This window comes from Mustela lutreola, chromosome 4, assembly GCF_030435805.1.
Source record: "Mustela lutreola isolate mMusLut2 chromosome 4, mMusLut2.pri, whole genome shotgun sequence".
Classification (NCBI taxonomy): domain Eukaryota; kingdom Metazoa; phylum Chordata; class Mammalia; order Carnivora; family Mustelidae; genus Mustela; species Mustela lutreola.
Window position 1 is genome coordinate 40,464,193 of NC_081293.1, and position 24,264 is coordinate 40,488,456.

A 24,264-nucleotide genomic window follows, 5' to 3' on the forward strand; every position below is an offset into this window, starting at 1 on the left:
TTCCTGATAGTGCAAGTCGGTAGAACTGCAATCACATTTTTTAACTCTAAGGTGACGTTAGCATAAACATCCCCATGTCCTAGTTATTGATCTTTTGCTCAGATAATGCTATTACCCAATTGAACTTCTGACATTGGAGAACTTGCAGTGGCTGCAATTCCATTTTTCTTTTATTCCTGCAACTTAATTCAACGTGCACATCCAGCTGTGATCTCTAGGAAAAAAAATGTTGTTTTGCAGGAGTCTGCGTGGAATGTTCAATCAGCCTTTCTCTCTCTCTCCCTCTCTCTCTTATTTTTCTCTGTCTCAATCCTGGTAAGAATGTTAAGTTTTGGTTTGAATCCTGGAATGAAATACTCAGAAACTACCAGTTAGGAGCTTGAAGTGTGCTGTGTCCCCAAGAGATGCACGACTTCTGAATTCTTGGGGGTTGACTTCTCTAGTGTGAAGTGAGCCATGTCCAGTAAATCCTTCCCCATAGACCCACTTTCCATAATCAATACTCTAAAACCAGGGGAAAGAAGAGCTTAATTTAGAAGTGGGAAATCCAGCCTGGGGACTATCATCTGCTGTTGAGTGTCTCACCACTGGCAGCACAGAAGGATGGGCCATGGAAGACTTGGCATTTCACTGCACACTGACCTCATTACACCTAGAGTCCAGAAGGTTCCATCACTGCGTGAGAAAACTGGTTTGTGTGATGATGCTTTCCGAAGCCTTCCGAGGGAAGTTGTGCTATGTGAGAATGTAATCTGGCTCAGTGGTGGTCAGTGTGCTATTGAGTACAAGCCTAGGATCTGTGAGGTCCTTAGGGACAGTGGAAGGGTCACACATCTGATATCTGAGCCCAGGTCCAAAGTGGTCCTATAGCCATTCTCTGCTGGCAGCCCCAAGATGCTGACCTCAGGGCTGGTCTCCTTGCCTCCTCTCCATGAACATTTCCACCAACCTAGAGAAGAAGTTTTCAGAATTCCATGCAGACCTTTCTTTGATGCATCAACACATGTCTGTGTGTGAACTTCCATCCCCTCTTGCTTATTGAGTCCCCTTCCGGAAAAAGGAATGGATTCTCCCTTGGCTGGGAGAAAATGTATCCCAAGTGAGATTACAGGTACATAAAGCAAAGAAGAGGTTTAGAACAGGCAAGATCCCAAGCAGTGGAACAGAAATCCCAAGCCCTTATTGGAGGAATAGAGAACTGGCCAGGGGTCTCTATAGGCTGAGAGGGAAAAGAAAATAAAACCAAACAGTCCTGATGAAGAGAAAATGGAACAGATGCTTCTCTCATGTTTGGAAAGTTCTAGGGCCTTTTCTCAAGGATCCCGTCAGACCTGCTCAGCAGTTGGTCCACGTTCCCTCCTTCCTGTTTCTTCCCTCTCCTGCTTTCCAGTGAATATAGCAGCATCAGACCCAAGTGTCCGGGGCCTGGAAATCCTGCTTCTAGGAGTTTCTTTTGTGTCTGAGAGAAGTTTAAAGCAGCTGGGTGGGTGTGGACAGCCCACTGGAGAGCACTGAAGGTTGTGCTCTGGAGTGCATATACATTTCTGTGTGAGTAGGAAGGGGTCTAGAAGACGGGCTGCAGGGTCCTCACCCCAGCTGGGCCCTCTTGCATCACTCACCTTAACCTTCACTTGCTGCCCCTGGCTCCTGGCTTTCCTACCAGTTCTACAGTTTCACTGGTAATGACTCTCATCATTTGCTCCAAGTTGCTTCTCCCCTGAACCTTCCACGGAAGCATCCGGGCAAAAACAAGGTGGCTTGGTGAGAACTGGTAAAGAGTTTGCATTTACAGCCTTCCGTTGGCCATCAGGAATTTGTTTCCAGTTAAACAAGCTGGGAAGTGTAATTAAGCACATGGTTGATGGTGACAGCCAAGTGTGAATGCCAGAAAAACAAAAGGATCTTTAAAGGTGCCAAGGACCGACATTACGCATCTTCTGTGGGAAACTGTATACACTTCACGTCGTGGAGCCTCCTGTGTGCTGCCTCATAGCTTCAATCAAATTATTATATCCCAGAAATATGCATAAGGGAAATGATTCTACACATTTTATGGTGGGTTGTTGCTTGTAGCGGTAATTGAAGTACCTTTCCACTTATGAAAGTACTAATTTTATTTGTTTTTATTGCTTTTCTAGATGCAATTATTTATTTAGTGTGCTTTGGCTTTATTGAATTATGTTTACTATAGAAACATCATAAAAATGTATGAAAACAACACATCAGCCCAGCCAGCCTGGTGACCTGTATTGAGAAAGCTAGTGTTATTTTTCATATCCAAACGTAATGGAATAACTTAAGAATAAACAGATAATCCACACTAGAAAACAATGCAATTTCAAAGTAATGTGATAAAACCCCTGGACAATGTGATTTCCTAAATCCGGGTTCTAAAATTTACATGAGTTAGGTTTTTGCGTGCTTCTTGGAGGACACATGGCATTTCTAAATGGAATCATTATAATGTGAAATGTAATTAAAAGAAAAGCAAGATGTAAACGGGATTTTCGTTGGCTTGGAATCTATGGACAACTAGGAAGCCATGTAAAGACTGTTGATGTCCAAAGACCAGCAGGATGCTCTCATCCCTATAAATGTCCTTGGAAATTTAAAAATGGCCGACCTGTGAAGGTCGCTTGGCATTCGTACTGGCTGTAGGAGTTTAGGAACTCTCCTTGTCTCTTGCTTCCTGTCTCTGTTAGGATGCTCCATTTCAGAAGAAAAGAGGCTTTTTGCTTTCGGCATTCTTTTTAAGAAACTTAAATCGAATGCGAATGATTTACTTGTCCTGAATCTTGGCTCGATAACCAAGGTGGAAGCATGAAAAATCAAAAATCTAAACAAAACAACACAACCAAAGCCAAGAAACCAAAATGACAAACAGGTTGCTTAAAAGCAAGTCATGTGTCTTTTTATGACTGTAAATTAGTGACTGACTCTTATTTTTCTGATTATGACTTAAAAACTAATTAATGTGCTGCTTATGTACATGTGCCTACTAGAAGATGTGAGAAGCTTCAACAAATTGCACACTAACTTGTGGGTCTGCCTTCGGCCATCTAGATTACATCAGTGGAGGGCATCATGGATTCGTACCAGGTGTTTGATTTCCAAGCAGGTTCCAAGGACTTTCTAAGCATGTAGAATAGAAGCACACGTGTTTGCCCAAATGATAGTAAAACATATAGTACATGTATGGTTCCAGCATTCTTTTTTTTTTTTTTTAAGATTTTATTTATTTGTTTGACAGGCAGAGATCACTAGTAGGCAGAGAGGCAGACAGAGAGAGAGAGGAGGAAGCAGGCTTCCCCCTGAGCAGAGAGCCCGATGCAGGGCTCAATCCCAGGACCCCGAGATCCACGACCCAAGCCGAAGGCAGAGGCTTTAACCCCTGAGCCACCCAGGCACCCCTCCATCATTCTTTTTAAAGACTGCACCATATACCCCCTGTATGAACACAGTGGACGTCCTGCTGACGTCCATTGAAGTGTTTCCAGATTCTTGTTTGTACCAACAAACACCTCCACTAACGATATACAGGACCCATTTCTTCTGTTTCTTTGGGCAATCTTTCTTCTTTAATGTTTGTTAACACACAAGACAAAAAGTGATGTCTGATTTTAAATCGTGATTCTCTTACTACCTCTCAATGAGAGGTTGAGTCTCATTTGTATGTGTAAGAGCCTTGTAATTTCCTTTCCTGTGAACTATCTGGTCTGTCTGTTGTACTTTTGTTTAATTTTCTGATGGATTATTGACTATAATCTTTGTTGAATTGTATGGTCTTTTGATATGAGTTGCAACTATTTTCTTCTTCATTATTTAATGGTCCTTTTGCTTTATTTAGGAAATATTTTGCCGTCTATGGCATGAAGATGTGCATATCTATTTTGTACTGATCCTGGAGTATTGTGTAAAATACCTTCTATACACTGAAGTTATTTTTAAAAAATGTCCCCACACATTCTTCTAGCACTTCTTATGAATTTATTTTCCACATTAAAATTTTAAATTTTTCTGGGATTTGTCTGGTGTAAAGAATGATGTAGGGATTTTTTTTTTTAAATGACTACCCAAGTGTCTTAACACTATTTATTGAAAAATAATAATTTATTTTATAATTCCGGGTTCATTTCTAGACTTTCTCATCAGTTTCATTGATGTATAGGTGTATTCCTTTGCCAGTACCACAGTATTTTACTTATTACAGCCTTAGATTTTAATATCACTAGAATTGGATTACTAGTATTCTTTACATATTTTTTAATAAATATATTTATAATTTACAATTATTTAATGAATATATTTATATAATATAACATATTTATTATATATAGAAATATATTTATCTTTAATAAAAATGCTTATTTATTATTAAGTTTGATATGTAACATGGTATAAGTTTAAGGTATACCTGTGCTATTTTGATACCTTTATATATTGTAATATGATTGCCAATGTAGCGATGTTTATCACATTATATAATTATACATGTACATACACGTGTGCATAATCATAGCACAGTATTATTGTCTACATGGATTTCCCTGTGCATTAGATCTCAGTGCCTTATTACTGCTCATTACAAGTTTGTACCCTTATGCACTATCACTCTGATTTGACTCCTCTCATTCCCCAGATTACCACCATTTTACTCTCTGCTTTTTATAAGTTTAACTTTGGGAGATTCCACATATAAGTAATATCATACAGAACTTGTCTTTCTCTGTCTCACTTATCTTACTCACGGCCCACCCATGTTGTCACAAAGGGGAGAACATCTTCCTTTCTCATGGCTGAATAATATTCCATTGTGTATATATATAGTGTATCTTTTTTATCCATTCATTCATTGATGGACATTTGGGCTGTGTCCATATCTTGGCTTTGTGAATAATGCTGCGATAAAATGGAGTAGCATACATCTCATTAAAATTCTGTTTTTTGTTTTCTTTGGGGATATACCCAGAAGTGGAATTGCTGGATTATATGATACATCTATTTTTAATTTTTTGAGGGACCTCCATATTGTTTCCATAGTGGTTGGACCAATTTACATTCTTCCCAACAATGTTTTAAGGGTTCCCTTTTTACCACATCCTTACCAACTCCTGTGGTCTTATCTTCTTGATGATAGCCATTCTGACAAGTGTGAAGTGATATCTTACTGTGGTTTTGATTTGTATATCCCTTATGATGAGTGATGCTGAGCATCTTATGTGTCTGTTGGCCATTTTGATGTCCTCTTTGGAGAAATGTCTAATTCTTTTGCCCATTTTTAAATTGGATTTTTTTGTTTTGTTATTGGGTTGATGGAGCTCTGTATACATTTTGAATATTATTTGAATATTTCAACCCCTTATCCATTAATACAGTTTGAAAAAAGTTCTCCCTTTCTATAGGTTGCCTTTTCATTTTGTTAATTGTTTGCTATCCCCTGTAGGGGCTTTTCAGTTTTATGTAGTACTATTTGTTAATTTTTTCTTTTGTTGTTTGTATCTTTACTGTTATTTCCAAAAAAATTATTTCCAAGATCAATATCAATGAGCTTTGTTCACGTGTTTTCTTCTAGGACTTCTATGGTATCAGATCTTTTGTTTAGGTCTTTGATCCTTTTCAAGTTAATTTTTGTGAGTGATTTGAGGTAGTGGTCCAATTTCATTATTCTGCATGTGTTTCTCCAATTTTCCAGCACCCTTTATTAAAGAGACTATCCTTTCACTATTGGGTGTTTTGGGCTCCCTTGTCAAATATTAGTTGACCATATATGCTAGGGTTTTTCAGTTGTCTGATATGTCTATATTTGTGCCAGTACCATAGTTTTTATTACTGTGGCTTTATGCTGTAGTTTCAAATCTGGAAGCATAATACCACTGGCTTTGTTCTTTTATCTCAGGATTGCTTTGGCTATTTGGGGTCTTTTGTGGTTCTTCATAAATTTTGGGATTGTTTCTTTTATTTCTGTGAAGAATGCCTTTGGTATTTTGATGGGAATTATGTTGAATCTGTAGGTGGCCTTGGATAGTATGGTCATTTTAGCAATACGAATTCTTCCAATCCATGAATATGGAATATCTTTCTATTTGTTTGTGTTTTCTTCAATTTCTTTCAGCAAAGTTTTTTAGTTTTCATTGTACAGATCTTTCACTTCTTTGGTTAAATTTATTCCTAAGTATATATTTTTCTGATGTCCCATTATGAACGAGTTCATTTTTTTTACTTGTTTTTCAGGTGCTTCATCTTTAGTGTAAGGGAGTGCAGATAATTTCTATATGTTGTTTTGTATCCTGCCACTTTACCGAAATAGGTTTTTTACTAATTCTTTGGGATTTTCTATATGTAGGGATTATATCAGCTGCAAATAATAATTGTACTTCTTCCTTTCTGATTTGAATGACTTTTATTTTTTGTTTTACTTAATTGCCTTAACTAGGACTTCCAGTATTATATTGCATAAGAATAATGAACGTGGGCATCCTTGCCTTGTTCCTGATCTTGGGGAAAACGCTTTCAGTTTCTCTCCATTAAGTAAAATGTTAGCTGTGGATTTGTCATATATGGCCCTTTGTATGTTATTTCTATATCTAGTCTGTTAAAGGTTTTTATCATGAGAGGATACTGTGTTTTGTCAGATGCTTTTTTCTGTATTTATTGAGATGATCATGTGATTTTTATCTTTCATTTTATTGATGTGGTGAATTACATTTATTTATTTGTGTACTTTGAATCATTTTTGCACCTCAAGGATAAATTCTACCTGGTCATGCTGTATAATCTTTTTAATATGTTCACAAATTTGATTTGCTAACACTGTTTTGAGAATTTTTGCATTGATATTCATCAGGAATATTGGTCTAGAGTTTTCTCTTCTTGTGGTACCCCTGTCTGGTTTTTGAATCAAAGTGATGATGGCCTCATAGAATGAGGTGGAAGCATTCCCTTCTTCGTAATACTTTAGAGGAGTTTGAAGAGAATTGGTATTAATTGTTCTTTACATGTTTGGTAGAATTTTCCAATGAAGCTATCTGCTCTTGAAAATTTTTGTGTTGGGAGATTTTTTGTTTGTTTGTTTGTTTTGTTTTGTTTTTTACTGATTCAATCTCTTTACAGTTAGTTAAGCTACTCTTCAGATTTTCTATTTCTTCCTGATTCAGTCTTCTTAGGCTGTGAGTTTCTAGAAATGTAGACATTTTTTCTTCAGTTATATTACTTGTTGGTATATAATTGTTCATAGTAGTCTCATGATTTTGTGCATTTCTATGGTATCTGTTCTAAGTTCTTCTCTTTGATTTCTAAATTTTTATTATTTGAGTTTTCTCTATTTTTTAAATTAGTCTAACTTAAGGTTTTCCAATTTTGTTTATCTTTTTGAAAAACCAGCTCTTAGTTTCACTGATCCTTTCTATTATTTTTCTGGTTTCTATTTCATTTATTTCCATTCTTATGCTTGCTTTTTCCTTCTTTCTATTAACTTTGGGCTCAGTTTGTTTTCTTTTATATAAAATTTGTTGTTCAAGATCTTCCTAATTTCTTAGTATATGCACTTAATGTTATAAATAGTCCTCTCAGAACTGCTTTTGATATATCTCACAGTATTCGATGTTATGTTTTCATCCTCATTTGTTTTGAGATAATTTTTTATTTCCCTTTCGATTTCTTCTTTGATCCAGTGGTTGTTTAGAAATGTGTTGTTTAGTTTCCACATATTTTTAGATTTTTCCTCTTGTTAATTTCTGGTTTTATACCATGTGGTCAGAGAAGATAGTTGTTATGATTCAGTCTTCTTAAATTTCCTGAGATAAGTTTTGTGGACTAAGATAATCTATCCTGGAGAATGTTTCAGGTGCACTTGAGAAAGTGTGTATTCTGTCACTATTGGGTGGAATGTTCTGTATATGTCTGTTAAGTCCATTTGTTCTAAAATATGTTCCGAGTTGTAGTAACTATAGTTCTCTTTAATGCTCTTCTCCTTTAACCTTTATGCTGTAAAGAGGTTAATATACTATTCTAAAGAAGAGTTATTGTATTATAATTCTATGTATAGCCTTAATCAAAGTTTTGAGTACATTTCCTCTTTTTCTTTCAGCCTGAGGAGCTCTTTTCAGCATTTCTTAAAGGGCAGGTCTAGTAGTAGTGAACTCTCTCAGCTTTTGTTTGTCTGGGAAAACCTTTATTTCTCCTTCATTTCTGAGGGATGACTTTGCCAGATATTCTTAGCTGATGGTTTTTATCTTCCAGGACTTTGAATATGTCATTCCTCTCTCTCCTGGCCTGTGGAGTTTCGGCTGAGAAATCTACAGTTAGCCTAACAAGGACACTTTTGTAGATTACTGTCTTTTCCCCCACTTCACTGTCTTTAAAATTCTTTCTTTCTTGTTGGCTTTTGACAGTTTTAATATAATGTGTCTTGCAGAGGGTCTTTTTGCATTGAGATAATAAGTTGTTCTGCTAGTTTTGTGAACTTGTTTGTATGTCCAGTTCCTCCCCCAGGAGTGGGAAGTTCTCAGCTCATTTCTCTAAACAGTCTCTCTTCCCTCCCCCCCTTCCTCCTTCTGGGATACCCATTTTTCTTATGTTGGCTTTTCTCATAGAGTCAGATGAGTCACATGATTTCTTCACTATTTAAGCATTTCAGTTCTCTTGTCTCTTATGCTAGAATATTTTCTATATTTCTGTCTTAGAACTCTCTTCCATTTGATCTGCTGTATTTCCAGTACATTCTAATGCATTCTTCATCTCATTTATTGAGTTCTTCAGCTCCAGAATTTCTGTTCTGTCCTGTTCTGGAATTTCAGTCTCTTTGGTAAAGCATTGCTTCTGTTTATTAGTTTTATTGCTGAGATCACTGTATCATCTAACTGAGTTTTCTTGGGGCTTGGTGAACTTCTTTACAACAAGTATTTCAAATTATCAGTTAGGTTACAATATTCCGTATCTTTGGGTTTGGTTGCTGGAAAATTGTCATTTTGTATTACCATGTTACTGTGATTGTTTTCATATTACTGTGATTTTTCACAGTGTTTGAAGAGAAGTGGTTCTGCCACTGCATTTGAAGTAGTGAACACCTTTTTTATGTAGGCAAGGTTTTGTTTACTTGGATTCTAACAGTTCAATTCAACAGGTCCATAGTTAGGAACCTTCCTCTTGTTTTCCAGAAGGTGGCGCTATAGCACAAGTTTTTGGCTTCTGGTAAGGGATCTGCAGGTCTACTCAGGTTGGGAGCACTATGCCTTTTTAGAAAAGGAAAAGGTTGGGGCAGAGCAAGGGTGAGTAGGAAAGGTGTGTACTCAGTGCTTGGGGCTTTGGGTGTGCCAGCTGCTCCATAGGGGGATCCTGAAGTGGGGATGGTCCTCCTTCAGTCTCTCTTCCTCTCCCCCATCCCTGTGGTCTCCTCAGAGACCTCCAGCTGGGAGGCACATAGCCAGGCAGACCACCACTCACTGCCTTCCCCCTCCACCCCTCTGCCAGAAAGGTGGTGCTGGCTGCTTGTTGGGGCAGCCCACCCCTTCTCTGCCACCACCCCTTCCCTCTGCAGTCGGGTCCACTCATCTTCAGGTGCACAGATGGACAGATCTCTGGGCTGTCCTGGTATGCTCTGTTGTGGATGTCCAATTAGTTGTACATGGAAGGGGAGAGAAAAAAGGAATGACACATGCTGCTGTCATGCTGATGTCACTCCATAACAACCCCCCAATTTTTCTTTATTTTGGTTATGTTCCTTAATCATGGCAGGAAAATAAACACCTCTATGTCCTTCATTCAAAAGTTGGTTTTAATAAAAATGTTTCTTTTTAATTTTACTAAATGCTTTTCCAGCATTTATAGTGATAACCATATTATTGTTTGCCTCTATAGCTATTGTGGATTGTATTGGTAGATTTTTTCTGATATTGAACCATCTTTGCATTCCAGGAACACAGTTATCTGCCTTTTAATGTGCTTTTTAATTCTGAGTAAATATGATTTAAACAGTACATTAATAAGTGAGTTTGTTTTTAAATAAATGAAGTTTTTCTTCTTTTAATGTTCTGGATCAGTTTAATTACATTGGAATTATCTTTTCCTTAAAGGAATTTCTTGTAGAAAGTTTCCTGTAAAGCTGCCTGGGCCTGGTGTTTTTAAGAAAGAGCTCGTTGACACTATTTCCTCCCATTCTCCCTCCCACCCCTCCTTCCCTTCTTTTCTTTTCCTTTTTCTTTTAAAATGATAATTAGTACATTCATTTTGCTGGAGTTAATGTTTATAATTCACATATTTTTGAAACGTTACCCATTTTATCCTGTATTTTGAAATGTGGGACAATAAATTGAGCAAAGAAGTTTTTCTTTAAATTAAAAAAAAATTTACTTACATTATATCCCCTTCCTCATTACTTATTCTATTCATTTGGGCTTCCCTCCCTTTTTATCTTGATTAATTTATTTTTCAGTTTATTTGTTTTACTGGTGTTTTCCAAACACACACTTTTGAGTGTTTTTATAATACTCTTGCTCTGCTTTCTGATTCATATTATCTGGTTTTAATTTTATTGGTCTTTCTTTCTTACTTTTTTTTTCATTTATTTTGCTCTTCCCTAACTTCTTTAATTGGTTGCTTGATACACTTAATTCATATTATTAATATAAATATTTAAGACTATGATTTTTCAGTGAGTACTGAATTCTTTGGGTTCTTGCAAGTAATACTTTATTTTTCATCATTATCAAGATATTCCAGAACTTTAGTTTTGTATAGATTAAGTCATTCAAAAAAAATGTGTAGATGGTACCATTCAAATTTTATTAATTTCTAGAATTTTTTGTTTCTGTTTCTATCATTTCCCTCCCCTTTTTTTTTCTTTCAAAGATTTTATTTATTTATTTGACAGAGAGAAATTACAAGTACACTGAGAGGCAGGCAGAGAGAGAGAAGGAAGCAGGCTCCCCGCTGAGCAGAGAGCCCGATGTGGGACTCGATCCCAGGACCCTGAGATCATGACCTGAGCCGAAGGCAGTGGCTTAACCCACTGAGCCATCCAGGTGCCCCTTTTTTTCCCCTTTTGATCAGACATTGTTAGTGGGGTGCCTGGGTGGTTAAGCATCTGACTCTTGATTTCCATTTAGATCATGATCTTAGGGTCATGGGATCAAGTCCCAAGTTGGGCTTCACACTTAGCGGGAAGTCTGCTTAAGATTCTCTCCCTCTGGGGCACCTGGGTGGCTCAGTGGGTTGAGCCTCTGCCTTCGGCTCAGGTCGTGGTCCCAGGATCCTGGGATCGAGTCCCGCATCGGGCTCTCTGCTCCGCGGGGAGCCTGCTTACTCCTCTCTCTCTCTCTCTCTCTCTCTCTGCCTGCTTCCTCCTCTCTCTCTCTCTCTCTCTCTCTGCCTGCCTCTCTGCCTACTTGTGGTTTCTGGCTGTCAAATAGATAAATGAAATCTAAAAAAAAAAAAAAGATTCTCTCCCTCTGCCCCTCCCCCTTCTCATGCTCTCTCTTTATCAAATAAATGAATAAACGAAACATTTCTTAAAAAAAAAAAGAGAGAGAGAGAGATAGAAACTGTTAACACTTTCAGGATTAAAGTTTACTTTGCAGCCTAATGTTTATTTTTTAATTTTTAATTTTTTAAAAAGAATTTATTCATTTATTTATTTATTTATTTATTTAACACAGCGATACACAGGGAGAGAAGGAACACTAGCAGGGGGAACGGGAGAGGGAGAAGCAGGCTTCCTGCCAAGCAGGGAGCTTGACTCGGGGCCGGATCCCAGGACCCTGGGATTATGATCTGAGCCAAAGGCAGATGCCCAATGACTGAGCCATCTAGGCGCCCTTGTAGCCTAATGTTTAATCATTTTTTGTTAGTGTTCTTTGTCGAGTTAAGAATAATTCATGCTGGGGCGCCTGGGTGGCTCAGTGGTTTGGGCTGCTGCCTTCGGCTCGGGTCATGATCTCAGGGTCCTGGGATCGAGCCCCGCATCGGGCTCCCTGCTCCGCAGGAAGTCTGCTTCTCTCTCTCTCTCTCTCTCTGCCTGCCTCTCTGCCTACTTGTGATCTCTGTCTGTCAAATAAATAAATAAAATCTTTAAAAAAAAAAAAGAATAATTCGTGCTGTCTCTTTGCAGGGCATAATGTTCTTTAGAAGACAGATCTGTATTATTATGTTATTGAGGTTTTATCTATCCTTGGAAAACTTATGTCCATCTGTTCCCCCTTGGATCCCAGAATGCAGTGAAAGTGCACACCCAGTGAAAGAAGGTATGATGTGGAACTCCCTGTGGTCAGCTAGAGTTGTGTTGTGTTCTGTCTTCTAGCCGAAGATCGCAGAGGAGAGCCTGACCTACGCTGAGTTGGAGCTGGTCAAACCCCACCGGGCTGCCAAAGGCCTCCCCACCAGCACCGTCTACGCCCAGATCCTCTTTGAGGAGAACAAGCTGTAACGTGGCGTCCTCTTCCGTGGTCCTATTTAATACATGCCACCCCAGTTATTTATGATACCTTGGAAACAAAACCCTTATTTTTGTATTTTCCCTCGTGTCTCCTGTGTGGTGGGGTACAAGGCTCCTCTCCGTAAAAAAGTAGGGGCCGCAGCCCTTGGACGAATCTCCCAAGACGAATCTCCCAGGACGGGACGTGTCTGGGTCTGAGCCCCGAGCAGTATGGACTCTGATTCGGAGAGCACCCAAGGAGATTTTCTGCTGAGCCAAACCCCTTCATATTTTCCTCTCCTTTCTTTGGGTTTTAATCTTTTTTAAAATCTTATTTTAATCTTCTACTCTTCCTGTATTTGTGATATCAAGCTCATAGTATACAGCTAGAGGAAATGCCATTATAGGCGCAAGTGTGAGATGGTAGATACGTACTAATTGTTTTTTCAGAAAGTCAGAGAGCATTTCTAGGGCACCTCGAGTGGAGCAAACTGCTTACTGCAAACGGTCACTCAAGAAAGCATCTCTTGTTCTAAACAGATGCACTGACCCTGGAGATTTAAGGGCAGTGGCAGATTGTGGGGAACCTTGCTGTCTAAGCTAACAGCCCAGTATCTCCAAATACGCCAGAGCCCATTTCCCCACCCGGGATCCCCCAAGGCTGCAGGGCGAGTAGCACACCATTCAAAAGGACTTCAGCACGGTGGACCCGCATTGCTATAGAAACTCTTGTTCTCCAGAAAGTTCTTACTGTTTTCCAAAGGAGCAAGGGAGGGAGCCAGCCATCCATGGACACACTGCTGGAAGTGGGCCTCTTAGAAGTGTACAGAGTTACTGCTCTGATTGTATGTCTGCTTCTGTGTGAGCAGAGCTTTCTGCCTGGTTCCCCTGGGCTAGGAGAGTAGGAGGTGCAAGCCGAGCTGGACAAACGTGTTTTAAAGACCCTACTGTTGTAGAGCACCTCTCCCAAGCCAACTTCACATGGGCTTTCTCACGTGTCTGGCCTGGGCTCAGACAGGGATGCCGGTTGAGGAGATCTGTGCGGAAGTTGCCCTGTGTGGACTGCTACAACACCCAGGATCTCCCTGAAGACGGAGACCTTCTAGAAGAGAGACATCCTGTTGACTGTATTGTTAAGGACACTTTTTTGTGGGGTGTGCTCTGGGTGCTCACTTATAGCACACTGTAGAAATTGTTCGGCTTTGTAATGGACCATGTATATATGGTAAATTATATATTTTAAACACAACCTTGAGTGTGAGCTGTGCCCCTCTGTATAGCCAAGTGAACTCGGTCAAGTGTCTTATTCCCTAATTACCTCAGACTCATGTTTGTAGTAAGGTGACCTAACCTGCCATAGAGTTCATGTAATGGAATAAGGACTACTCCCAGATTCTGGGTAGAATACATTGATGCCCACTATACTAGGTTAACGCTCATGCGACAGCCAGTACATATCTTCAGAATGAAATTTCTTTTCAGTGTAAGGCTCTCCTTACCATAGCTTCAAAAAATAAATGTTTGTCCCTGAACTTAGCTCTACAGTAATAACACTCCTGAAGACCCATGATAGCTTATGAGTATCTCCTGTGGCTTATTGGAAAGGGTCCAGATTAAGAGCAGGTAGATTTTCTAGAAGCAGAAATAGCCTGACTTTACAAAGAGGAAGTCATTCTCTTCGGCCTCTATCTGTATCTCCTTCCCTTCCCCTCTGCCAAATTCCAAAGATAGTGAATAAACCACACAGCTTTTGAAGAAGAAATACCACTTGGAAGAATTCACTAGAACTTTCCAGATCATCCTTTAGGGGATCAGAATGTATGGTTGGTGTACAATTCCTATCATAATTATCTTATTTTATCATAGTGGTGTTCCTGCAGAATATGGTTCTGTGGTGTTTTGAGGAAGGAGGGTGACTTCTTCATTTGCACGAGGAGCCATACAGGCTAGTAGGACCCTGGGGTGCCCGGTGGGGATGGAGAGTGGGGCACATGAAGAGAAGATTGTGGGGACAGGCAAGAGGGTAGGGAGCCCCCAGGCTTCCACAGAACTGAATTGAACTTCAGTCACCCTCAAACCTTCTTAAATTCAGAGGGAGCGTAGGACCATCATAGATGGAAATAACGCATGCCATGAAGAAGGGCACAAGTTAGAGCTGGTAGCTGCAAGTTAGTCGAACAGGTCATCAGTATAGAGTCAAACTCAGACGTTTCCTCCAACATTCTGGTAACAGTGGCACAAATCCACCCTGGGCTATGGGACTGGGGGGCCAGCTGGACAGAGAGGATGACAGGATCCTGCGCAGACCATCTCCCTTACTGAAAATGCTTCCCGAGGGAATCTTGGAAGGTACCATCCACATCCAAGCAGAGCTCATCCCACCATCATCTCCAGAAGCAAACCATCCCACTAGCTCAGAAGCTAACCATCCATTCTAGCTCACAACTAGAAGCAATGGATGATCTGTCCCTGGAGTTTCTTTGGGGAGATAAATCTCGACTTCATTATCATAGTAAACTTAGAAAATGGGTCTACTCATTATTCTCTATCAAATATGGTTGGCATACTTACCATATTTAGACATGACGATAACCATGCCTTAACATTTCTAATGATATGAAAGGGAAAGCATATCAAATAGAAATTAGGAAGAGCTCTTCATCTTGCTTTTATTCTCAAGCGTCTATTGAAACAACTGTATTAAAGCAGTCTACAAAGGGGACAATCGCTTATACATTTAAGTGAACTCAAAACAAGAACCCATCGCTCATAGGTTCTCTAAAATTTGGTGGTGAACTTTGACCTAGGCCAGGCATTACATGGAAACGTGGAAACATGGAAACATGGCAGGAGGCAAGGTCTCCTGAATGGAAAAACAGCATCCCCATGCTCTGAATTTAAGCAGATATGGTGGGGGTTGGAGGAAGGATTGGGATTTCTTTGGGATCATGTCTTCATTAAAGCATCATGATTTTGTTAGCTCACAGGGTGAGTCAGAAAAAGCCAGCAGCCCCGTTCCCACCCTTCCTGATACTTGCTGGAGTGAAAATGACATGGGGCCCTTGGTATTTCTCAGTCCATAGTCATCTGGGTCATCCCACACATCGATAAGCCCAAACACTCACTTGGGATAAGAACACTAAACCCGTTGATGCTTTTAGGGACGATTCACGCCCCTGTTCATCATCCAGCCTTTGATATGCATGACGACAACCTAGGCTGGGCCAACCATGAACTGGAACTCATGCTCCAGGCCACAAAAAAAGAAAAAAAAAATCCAAATCTTGAAAGAGGCCTGGTCTGGACTAACCAGAATCCTTGGGAGAAACAAACCATCTTTCCCTTGGGAAGCGAAGCCAGGATGCCATGTACCAGATCTGCCTCCAGCCATGTCTCTGATGAGTAGAGAAGCCTTCAAGAATGAAGGAGACTTTGAGAGAGAAGCAGGGAGGAAAGCACAGAATCCTACCCCAAGGAATTTCCCAGACTTCTCTTTCCTTTAGATCTTCTTTTGATTCAGTCAACTACCCCATTCTCCTACCTTCTAAGTCCTAGTTTTTTTCAACCTCATCCAGTTACAATGGTGAAAATTCTGATTACTATAGTATGTATCCGAGTTACTTCCCAGGTTGGGCAGCAAAAGAGTTGCCCTGAGCTTCACTAGCCAAGGGGTCCACTTACATTATGTCCTATGAGGGACTTGGAGCCATGATCTCTGCTGTGCTCAGTACCTTTCCACTGAGCCTGCATTCTCAGGACCCTGAAGACACTCTTCTTGAGGGAGAGGGACTGTCAGGTTTCGGACTGATCATCTCCTGATGGAGGTACCCTCTGGCTTGGAGTATGGATACCAGCAGGCCTGGCGTAGTACTAAGCAGCACTGGAAACAATAGGGGAAGGACAAAGGGTGGAGATTCAAAGGAGCCACATCACTGGGATACTGGAAGGAGTCTTTTGTGTGGCTGTGAAGTTTAGGGTGGCTTCCGTATAGAACATGATGACTTTCAGTATCCCTGTATTTCCTGGGGGAGAAGGTGGGACCCAGTTCTGTGTCATTCTTAGCTATTGAGGCTATTGAAGGATGGTGGGATATTGACTCTCCATCACATCCCACCCCCTAACCCTACCCCATACTGAACAGAAGCTAATCACTGGTGGGAAAACAAAGAAGACATTCGTGGTTTGGAGGAAGGGCCTGCCTTCTGCATGGATAGGTTGAATGTGAGCTACGGTGGAGTGTCCAGATGGGTAGGATAGATGAGGACTCCCTACACTTTACCACATCACTGGTTCTCGTTAAGCTGTGGATCGTGGTTCAGGAAGTCCCTGTGGGGTCCCGGAGTCTGTGTTTTTGACCAGCCCCCAAGGAATGCCCATGCTTCTAAATCTGGACCATGTTTTGAGTGGCATCAAAGCAAACTGTTGAGAAATGTGGATCTGGAACCCCTGGAGATTTGGGGGCTGTCCCCCGAGTATAGGTCATAGCCAAAGCCTGAGAGTGAGCAAAATCCCCAGGGAGAGGCAGCCCAGTGTGGAGAGATGGTGCCTGAGTGATGGGGAGCTCCCTGCTGGCAGCTCCAGGAGCTGGTGAGGAGCCTAAAGCAGGCCAGGGGAAACCAAGTGATCAGAGGAGTGGGAGAGGGCTGGTGAAAACCATGTCTGGGAGTTTCTCAAAGAAGGAAGCCCTCAGCAGTGTGCACTCTGCAGAGGTCGAATAGAATAGAAGTTGAGCCTTTGCTCTTTGTGAATTAATTGTACATTTTGCATTTTTAAAAATGATTTGTTTTGCTGAGGAAAGTGATTCCCCCAAGTGCATAGGGCTGACAGACACTAGCACTGAGCCCCGTGTTATCTGCTAGCGGATTTTCCCTGAAATAATCAGTGTCTTTCCATAGGATGGTGATTTGGGGAAGACTCTTAATTAAAGCCTGGGTGGGGTGGGGGGGACGGGGGCCACTGCAGTTTTCTGCTCCTTCTGTTGTCATTGATAAAAGATGACTCGGCCTCCACTTTCTAATAAACACAGCTCGATTAGCTTCACATCAATTTCGTGTCTGATTGTTAAACATTAATGTACTGGACCCTATAGTTTTAAATAGAATTAGAGATGTTTACAGCTTTGGTTAAATGCACCTTGTTCTTCCACATTAAACTTTATTACAAGTGTCCTCCATCAGCAAACAGGAGAAAAACTCATTAGCAGCTGGTGTGGGGGTGTGTGGGCGTGGCCATGGCTGGTAGAACCAGCATTTCATTTTCCTTTATTACAGCTTGCTAGCAGGTAGCTGGGGATGCTCCCTCCCTATGCATGAGGATGATTAGGACCCCAGACTCCCGGGTCTATGGGGGGTGGGATCTGAGATAATCCACGGACACCCAGGAATTTTTATGTAGAAGTTTGTGTTGCTTATGTGAGCGCCTGATGCACTCGTCAGTTTTCTAAAGGAGTCCACGCTCCACGTAAGATGGGACCTTTAGAGACTCTTTGCCAGGGTCCTAATGACAACGTCCCCTAGGAGCATCATGATGAAATCTGTTGTTTTACAGCTGGGGAAGGTAAGGATGGGAAGGGAGATGCTAGTTGGCAGCAGAACCCAGTGGGAATCAAACCTGGTGATTGTCCCCCCTCAATATCCTCACACAAACCTTCCAATTCCACCCTCAAGCTCTGGCCCCAGGCAGCCTACCAGTTGGAGCGCTGGACCTGGGGTCCCTGGCCCTTCTCCTGAGCTCCAAGTCTACCCACTAGCCCTTTCCCCCCAGCAACACCCGCGTCTCTCAGAAGCTGGTGTCCATGGCTGACCACATCACGAGCATCCCAGGCCCCTCCCCAGCTAGCCAGTGCTGCTTAAGAACACCACTGTTCCTCTTCTCAGACTGGAAACTAAACCAGGAAATGGTCAGTGGAGATGTGGGTCATAAGCAGCAGCTGCAGACTTGTTGCTGACTTTTAGAGACAAATACTAGGGGCCGGGCACCCTACTGAGCACATCTTCTGTATTACCTCATTAAATCAAGACTGTCCCGCCTGCCTCTGCAGACAAAGAAGCTGAGCACAGAGAGCTCAGCTAGCCTGCTCAAGAGGGCAGAGCTGGAGTCACGTTATCTCCTGTGGGCGCTCCTCATGTTGCCGGCACCTGTCCCTCCATTCGGGCCACATGGCTCCCGCCTTCAGACAGCTCTGAGTGCAGACTGGGAGGAATGAGGTTCAGAGCATCTACGTAGCTTGCCCAAGGCTGCACCGTGCATTGCAGAGCTCGCTTAACCGTCACGGTTGTACAGTGTCAATCCTGTGCTCTTTCTATTGTCATCTGACACGGAAAAAGGAAATAATCCCCAAGTACCCTGGCAACCAGAAGGAGGAAAGGGTCAGGACTGGCTTTTTGCAAAAAGTGTCCACGGGAGCAGAGCTCTGTAGAGGGGTGAGAATCTGCCCGGAGGCAGAGGACAGGGGGTTCCCTGTGAATATCCTGCTGCATGCAGAGTTCCTGGTGGGAAGGTGCATGGCAGGAGAGCAGGGGGTGTGGGGCTCCTTGTCTGCCTCACCTGGGCCACCACAGTGCACAGGAGCCCAGGGTGCCTGGGAAGGGGGATGGGCCACAGGCCTTTCAAATGGGATTGTAAACAGTGCACAGGCTGAGGGACACTGGGCATTGTGCTTCCCCTCACAGCCAGCAGCAGGGATCACCTTATCATCACGCAGAAACTGAGGCCAGGGGCCTGGGTGGCTCAGTTGTTAGGTGTCTGCCTCAGGGTCCTGGGATCAAGCCCCGCACTGGGGCTGAGCTTGAAGCCTGTTTTTCCCTCTCCCACTCCCCTTGCTTGTGCTCCATCTCTCACTGTGTCTCTCTGTCAAATAAATTAAATCTAAGAAAGAAAGAGAGAAAGAAAGGAACTGAGGCCATTCTGCTTAGGAAAAAAGCTGCAGTAAAAAGATAATTTGGTACACCTGACAGATGGCAGAAAGACCAAAAAGATGACACTGCAGAGAAAAGTCTTTACTGAAAGTCCCTAAAATTCTAGAATTCTGCCCACTCCCATCGCCAATGAAGGGAGCTTGGTGGCCTTGTTCCTTTTAGCTTTAGTGTGTTCTCTTATTTTGATAGGTTTGGAATTTATGCCCATAACTGGCCACAGGCTTGTTCCAGATAGGTGAGTAAAAAGGAGACCTTTGCTAATTGGCAAGCTCCTTCCTTTTACAGCCCATGTAATCATGAGTGGTAGGAAGGGGATCATGAAGCATCCATCCCGGGCTTGGGACTTCCTGAGTTAAGAGACTGGGAGGTAGTGGGGACACGCCGTTTCCTCGCCCCTCCCCCAGCTTTTCCGGGCCAGGTGCTTCTCCCACCTCTGTCCGGCTTTGGCCAAATCTGGACCACAGCCCTGCCGGTCGGGGGTTGGCAGCGCCCCCTGGTGGCCAGAGCTGAAAACTTGCGGACCTCCCTTCCTCCCCACTGTCCTTGGCCAGAGACCAGATCAGAGCCTATAAATGGAGTTCTGGTCTGGGGTTTTCGTTTGCTGGTGTCCTGGCTTTTCTCACTCAATAACACGAGCACAGGATTCAGTCAGAAGTCCAAATTTGGACCAGAGCTTCTGACTGAATCCTGTGCTCCATGTTATTGAGTCTCTAAAAGTTATGTTTTAGAGACATATGAGTTAAGACTCATAGAGTCTTAACTTTAGAGACATATGAGTTAAGACTCATGTTATTGAGTCTCTAAAAGTCTGCGTTTTAACTGCTGTGTGTCTTTGAGAAGCTATTCGAGCTCTCTGGCCTTCAGTGCCCTCATGTGAAAAATGACCAGGGCTGATAACATTTAAAGAGTTACCTTCCCATATGGAAGGAGTCGGCCTCTGGAGGGGAGGGGAGGCTGGGTTTATCGTCACTACCTCCTTGCTGTGAGCCTCAGAAGACAGCAGGGAGGGACAGGCGTGTAGAGGGCTCCCGGAGGGGCTACACCCCAGGGAGGAGCTGCCCTAAGGCCCAGGACGGGAGTGTTGGTGCAGGGAGCCTGGTTCTCCCATCAGCTTGTTGTCACTTAGACTGAGGATGAAAACATCTACTGGTAGTTATTTGACCCACATGAACACAGCGCTAGGCCTGGGCACAGAGTCACCTCCTTTTCCTGCTTCCAGAACCTTCCACGAGATGCCAGCAACTGGCCTCCAGCTCCTGGCTCTGCTTCCTTAACATGTCCTCCTCTTCAGAGTGCTCATGGTTGGGGGACAGGACAAGGAAATGATGGCTTTCTTCTCCCCAGGGCGCAGTGAGTCCCACTAAGGGCAGCCCCTATCTGCTTTGTCACTACACTGTCCTTGAGGCCTGTCACAGAGCCCAGCACCCACTGGCTTCATGATATCTAGAAAGGGGACACAGGATGGAAAAGGACAGTGAAGATATTTTGAAAACTAAAAAATACAACCCAAACCCAGGGAAATTTTTCCTATAGATTTTATTCCTCCCGAAGGCATCCAAACCTTGTGCCCCAAACCACATTATCCAGAGCTTCCACAACTCAGCAAAAAGACAGTTATATTTGTCCTGTTGGCAGCCCCTTCCACCACTTTCCATCAAAGACCAACCTGCAATCACATGCTTGTCAGGGGTTGGGGAGGGTGGCGATGAGGCAGTCGTGGCTGGCTGCGCTGGGGCTGTGGTCAGTCCCGGCAGGGTGGGGGGCTTGGCGGAAACCTGGGGGTGTAGACAGCCTCAGAGGCCCATGGAGGCCCCTCTTCTGTGGGTATGAAGGAGGTGGTGCTTCTTCCCTGGAAAACATTGGATCATGAGGGCGAGGAGGCTGGCTCGGGGCTGGCCCCACAATTCAGAAACATCTGGAGTCAGAAGACCAGAGCTGAAGACTTGGGTCTGGGGGAAGAGACCTCGCCTGCCTAGGGAGATACCTGTTTTCAGTATCTTGACGGGGTCGGGCTAATGTGTAGAGGTTTAGGCAATATTTTATTTTTCCAGAAGAAATCCCAACTGTGGGACCACGTAGTGAGAGGAGGTTAGGTTGTAAATTGCTTACACTTTCCAAAGGGTCTTCGGGTGTGTTGTTTTTCTCTCCCATATTCGACACTCCGTTTTCTAGTACTCTCTCTCGCCCTCTCTCTAGTACTCTAGTACTCTCTCTAGTACTCTGTCTGGGGAAGGGCCAGGGTTGGTCGAGTTTCCCACCACTCTAGCTCTTTCCTGCTCCTTGGCTGAAGCAGGCGTGTCAGCTGCTGCCTCCCTGCACCCTGGCCCGGCCCATCGTCTTGGGTTCCTCGACCTTGTGGGGTAGCCTTTCATGCCCCGCAGGGACGCCACAGCCCCGTGCACCCCGCTGCTCGTGCTGCTCAGCCAGGCTCCCTTCTCCTCTGTGGAACCCAGTGTGACCTTACAGCTCTCCAGCTGTCATCAAGTAGCAAAGAGAACTAGAACTTGTAACCACCAATGAGCCCAAGTAAAACAGATGTAAAACAGACTGCTCTGTCTCCTGTCACTTGAGCCTTCCCCCATGCTGTCACACCCGCCACACATCACTGGCCATGTCAATGGCCCCACTAGGATGCTTGTTTCTTTACTTTTTACTTTTATATGTTTTATATATATAATATATACCTAACATTAAATGGATCGTCTTAGCGGTTTGTCGTGAATGAGGGCACTCACAAGGCAGTCAGTCCTCTCTGCCACGCGTCTCCAGAGCTTTCTTCGTCTTCCCAAACTGAAATTCTGTTCCCCATAAACAATAATTCCCAATACGCCCCTATCCTGAGTCCCCGGCCCCACCATTCTGCTTTCTGTCTCTATTTGACCCTTCGAGGGGTGTCACGTCAGTGGCATCATTCAGTATTTGTCTTTTTGTGACCGGCTTGCTCTACTGACCATAACGTCTTCAAGGTTCAGCCATAGAGTGCCAGGCTTTGGAATTTCCCATCTTTCGAAGGCGGAATACTACTGCGTCACACCTGTCTCCCATGTCTTGCTTATTTGTTCATCCATCGATGGGCACGTGAGTTGTTCCTACTCTCTGGCTTCCGTGAATAGTGCTGCCATGAGCATGGGGGTACAGATACCAGTTAGAGTCCCTGCTTTCAGAGAGCGAGTGCTGTTTCTGAAGCTTTTCCCCATTGCGCAGCACAGGGCCTCACGCAGGTGGAGTGCTGACTTGTTGCCGCTTATCTTTTTCCCAGAGCAGTGGACCTCACACTGTTGAGTTGAAGATGCCTTTGGAAGTCAAGATTCCCTTTGAGGGACATTTGGAGATTGTGATATATTATATCAGTGATAACCAAGAATATAATTTAGTACTTAATTAGGTGTCTCATTTCTAGTTAAGAGCATTCTATTTATTGAACTTAACCATCGGGGGTGGGGGTGGTGAGGGGCTCGAATGCGAATGGGAGAAGAGCTGTGATGTTTAGTTTTTATGGAGGAACGTTCCAGGAGCCGTGCTTGCAGAGTTTGTTTGAGATGTGCACCTGATCTGGATGCTCTCAGGAACACCATGCGACTGATGAGGCCTGGCAAGGGCGCCCGTACCCGTACCAGTATGTGTCCCCTGGTACCCAGCTCTCCTGCAAGCCAGCGCCCTGGGTCAGCAGAGTCTCCCTCCCAGGAACCGCTGGTCCAAGTTTGCGGGGCCGAGTAGTCCAGCTGAGACCACTCTTGTTTCTGTTCTTTGCAAGGAGCCCTTAAGGCACAAGGGACATAGGCTGGGGGAGGGGCAGGTCATGGTGTAGAGAGGCCAGGGCTGTCTGAGCTACAGGTAGTGGGGTTGGGCCCTGAGCAATACTCTTCCCATTCCTGAGTCTTCCAACATTTCCGGCCACTTTCTTGCTGTTTCCAGCTTCTCAACTGCCCTGAGGATAAGTTTTCTCATCTTTGAAATGGGCACATTTCCTCTAGGGATGATGACAAACCTTGAAGAAGCCAGAACAGTAAAGGGCTGGCAGACTTCCAGAGCATGCCAAGTGCTCGGTGCATGGTGGCCAGCGCTTGCCACCCTGCCGGTCCCCAGCGGCACCTGCCACTGCTCCGTCACTGCCGGTGGCCTCAACTCCCTTCTGCAGCCTTGCCAAAGTGCCAGCGTCCTTGCAGTCCCCGTGAGGGTGGGACCAACTGCACAGGAAGTGCCCGTGAAAGCCCCAAGCATGGAGGGTGGGGTCCACGGCCACTGACGGAGACTCTCCTCCGCTCCCTCCTGCTCCGTGTGTCCTAGCGGCTGCCTGGGCTCTGGCGGGGGCTGTGGCTGGGGGTCCCCCAGCAGGCCGCTGCTCAAGCGACACTAATTGCGCCAGGGAGAACGGCTCACTAGAGTGGAAAATAGTCCTCATATATCTAGCTGAAGACGATAATGACCTTTTAAATAACAGAAGCAATTTTATTTCAATACCTCAATTACTCTGAACTCTGAAATGTCAAAGTGCTCGGCACTTTCAAAATAGCTTAATATAGACATTTATAGCACTTAGACACAGCTAGTTTCTTATCTAACCTAATTATGTGTTGTACAGGAAATGGCGAGGCTTGCCATCTGTGTTATTTTTCACAGCGATCCCCACGCACGGCCCTGGGCTCTGCCTGGAGTCCGGCGGCTGGATTCCCGGCCAGCCCAGACACGCTGTTCCGGGAGCAGATGTGAGCGGAGGATCGGGGCCCGGCCTCAGCCAAGTGGGGAGAGGCAGTTGACGTGGGCCTCCCAGTTTAGGTAATGCCCACAGCGTTGTGGCCAGACTCCAGAGATGGCTCCCGGGATGTGAGATGCTGCGGCCACAGGAACAGGAAGGAGTGGCCCATGAGAGCTGGTGGCGGTGGGTGAGCCCTCTGCATCTTCGGGTGGAGCTGGGAGGCACGGTCCCAGGATGTGGGACGG

At 43.8% G+C, this 24,264-nt stretch overlaps 1 protein-coding gene across 3 annotated transcripts in view; it reads left to right on the plus strand.

The window, feature by feature from the left end:
• The window catches only part of VSTM4 (V-set and transmembrane domain containing 4), a 99,927-nt gene extending 86,272 nt beyond the window's left edge, over positions 1-13,655 (plus strand). For all 3 annotated transcript variants that reach the window (XM_059169635.1, XM_059169638.1, XM_059169636.1), the window contains one exon: positions 12,293-13,655. In XM_059169635.1, coding sequence (XP_059025618.1) covers positions 12,293-12,418 — 126 coding nt within the window. In that variant the 3' untranslated portion in view covers positions 12,419-13,655. The remainder of the gene's footprint in view (positions 1-12,292) is intronic.
• Positions 13,656-24,264: the final 10,609 nt, after the last annotated feature.